Raw genomic sequence first — 3,030 nt, 5'->3', positions numbered from 1 at the left:
AAGATTTAGGTACAACGGTCTCAGATTTTTTTTATTTCAGCTGATAATTTATTTTTGCCCTTGTTTTTGCTCTCTTTACCAAGCAGTTCATAAAAACACGTGTTTCTATTCTGGGTCCACATTATCATGCACACTATGCTGTTTTGTGAATTCCCGTATATCATCAGATATTACGTCATGCATTTTGGAAAGTACGGGGTTGTTTTATCCTTCACCCCTATCCCCCCCCCCGGCCCCCGCCCCCCTCTATGCTTATTATGATCTGTGGTCACTGCTATAGCAGTCCCAGAGAACCTAGTCTCCTTTCATCACATCTATTGTATTACCATTTGCCCCTACAACCCCTCTCCCAACTAAAGAATGTGATCACGATCACTCCTCTGGTAATCCAATAGAACCTTGTCTCCCTTCATCGGATCGCAGAGGTCCCTGTGGAAAATGAGAAATGAGAAAAATATTTAGGTAAATAATAAGATTCATACAATACAAGTGAAAACGTATTTCCATTACCAATGTGTATAATTTGACATGAAATATCAATGAATTGACTAATAAGGGAACAAATATCTACTAATTTTTCCAAAAAAGAAATCTCGAAAATTGAGGTTTATAACATTCTCTGAACATAATGTCACACATACACATGGATTTGTATTTCTCTATACGCTAACGTTTGCTAAAATTGGCTCCCCCATCCCCCAAAACACACACACACACCACAGAGAAGAAGACAGGGGGGGGGGGCAAATAGAAAAATAAGCGCTGTATACTTACAATTTCAGACATTATATCGTCATCCTGTGTGTCAAACCCCGAAGTTTCGGGAGCAGTGTCTAGTCCCGCTCCGGTGTTTCTTTCGTCCTGAGGCTGTACACCCACGTTCAAGACCTCCTTTTCTTCCTTTAAAAGTGTGGGGGAATTACAAAATAAATGATGAGATGGAGAGAAAACTATTTCATAGTGAGAAAATGTCAGAATTTACTTTATTTTCCTTTTCCCGTCTATGGCACGCCTATACGAAAAGGTGAAATGAGAAAAGTGATAGCATTTATGAATAGGGTCTATATTGAGTTGATCACTTCTGACAGCTTTATTTTATTTTCATTTTTTTGCTGATAAATGCAAAGCTGGTATATAACCTATTACATAGGGAACATGTTACTTCGAAATTAATCAGGCACAGTGGCTGACCTTTAGCATGTTTAGAGGACAGAGGACTCTTGGGTATTTTGTTTTTCGAATTGGTAGAACGGGGTTTCGAACTCACAACTTTACGATCTTCTAACCACTAGACCACACGACCCGTCAATCTCGTGACAAAATTTAGCACCAAGAGGATTTATACTTATTAAGGTTTGCATACGAGGAGTGAATGACTTAAAATGAATATGGAATTGAAAATTCGATAAGTTTATTGTGTGCAGTACTTGTCTGATTAGTTGAGTTGGTCAAAGTCTTAGAACGGCACATAGAGGGCAGCATTCACATTTATCAATTTTGTACTTCAAGTTTTACTTGCATCCGTAGCTTTATTCATATTGCTTGATTTGCTCAAATTTGCATCATTATACTGTATGAAATCATTTATTCAAACAATATTTTGAAAAATATCACAGTGAATTTTACCGTTTTTATTGATCTACTCACCTTGATTTTCAACACGATTTCTACTTCATTTTCATCAATGGAGCAGGAGAATTTGGTCTGGCGAGTTGAATAAATTTCAAGACGTAAACCTTGGAGAATTATTGATATCTAACAAAATAAAAGCAAAGAAAAGATTTTTTTTAAAAATATTTAAAAAATCTGATGAAATACAAACTGTGAATTTATAGTGAATTCCTGCATACAAGCCTTAGAATACCCCCTCTTCAAGTCTGAATTTCCTAAATTTTCAGCTAGCGCTTCGCGCTTATTTGATTAGTGAGATACCTATATTACTCATGAATACAACGACTACAAGTGCTTCATGTGTTTATACCAATTCTAACAAAACCAGCAAGCGCTTGGCAATCACATTAGATGACTATGGTGAGAGATGCATACTTTTAATTGATTCCTGAAATATAGTCCGTAAAATGTCCCTGTTTCTGGTCTATACAAAAATTTCATCTCGCGCTTCGCGCTCGTATTGTTTGTTGAAGCGAGACAAGTACGTATCATGAATACAAAACTTTCCTTTTAATGTCCCTTTTAGGTCTGAATATAAAAGATTTTCAGCTCGCGCTTCGCGCTCGCATTATTTGATCAGCGATATACATATCTGTTTAATGGCACTGTCCTTAAAATTAGGTCAGTATACCTGGCAACTGAGTGCACTTTGCTAAGTGACGCGACCCACGGTACGCTAAAGTAGACCATAATCTCACATGAAAGCAAAAGTTAATGAACATTATTTTAGTGAATTACTACAAAATTAGATTTAAGTTCTTGTAAATATCTCCAAATTAGTATTCCCAAAAGAACTTTTGACAACTAAACAATTCTATCGGGTGGACCAATATCAATATCACGTACTCTCTTATTCTATGTTTTATAAACTTCCTATTTTCTTACCTTATTTTCAGCGTTGCTGTCACTGGGGTATGTTTCACGATACTGAGTTGCCATGTCTTTTGATACTCGTTCTAGAAACCAAATATATATTGCAAAACATACACTTAAAATGACTTGTTATGATAGGGTAAGCTGGGTGCAACTGTTATTCTAGTCGTATATAACTATTTTCTAATCGTATTTTACTAGAAAAGGGTTATTTCTGACTAGAATATGTGTCAAAATGTGACTATGAGTGATTGCCATATCAGTTGCACCCATCTGACTACTGGTTTAGTCAATTTGACTGATTTGTTCTTAGAGTGATGAGTTGACATTTCTATGCATGAAATGGAGAAAAAAATCACTTTTCCTTCCTTCTTTATTCTAAGGCGCCAAAAAATACATTATAAAACATCAAACAACTCCTAAAAATACTTTTCTGTCGTATAATTATGATCTGTCCTTTATAAATTTATTCTCTTTCTTCTCACT

The 3,030-nt window shown here is 35.8% G+C and overlaps 1 protein-coding gene across 1 annotated transcript; it reads right to left on the bottom strand.

The window, feature by feature from the left end:
* Positions 1–372: 372 nt before the first annotated feature.
* LOC121429085 lies at positions 373–2,610 on the bottom strand. The gene is made up of 4 exons (XM_041625990.1): positions 2,557–2,610; positions 1,648–1,755; positions 775–900; positions 373–429 (listed from the first exon to the last, which is right to left on the bottom strand). The coding sequence occupies exons 1-4, from the start codon at positions 2,608–2,610 to the stop codon at positions 373–375; spliced, it is 345 nt and encodes a 114-aa protein (XP_041481924.1).
* Positions 2,611–3,030: the final 420 nt, after the last annotated feature.

This window comes from Lytechinus variegatus, chromosome 15, assembly GCF_018143015.1.
Source record: "Lytechinus variegatus isolate NC3 chromosome 15, Lvar_3.0, whole genome shotgun sequence".
NCBI lineage: Eukaryota > Metazoa > Echinodermata > Echinoidea > Temnopleuroida > Toxopneustidae > Lytechinus > Lytechinus variegatus.
Note: the sequence above shows the minus strand (reverse complement) of the source record. Positions and strands in the feature narration are given on the sequence as shown.

Bases quoted from the DNA above. Each gene is read 5' to 3' on its own strand.
- LOC121429085 (XM_041625990.1), bottom strand. From the start codon at position 2,610: ATGGCAACTCAGTATCGTGAAACATACCCCAGTGACAGCAACGCTGAA. The intron at 1,756-2,556 runs GTAAGAAAATAG...TTATTTTGTTAG, and splicing joins ACAGCAACGCTGAAAATAAG to ATATCAATAATTCTCCAAGG. The intron at 901-1,647 runs GTGAGTAGATCA...ACACTTTTAAAG, and splicing joins AAATCGTGTTGAAAATCAAG to GAAGAAAAGGAGGTCTTGAA.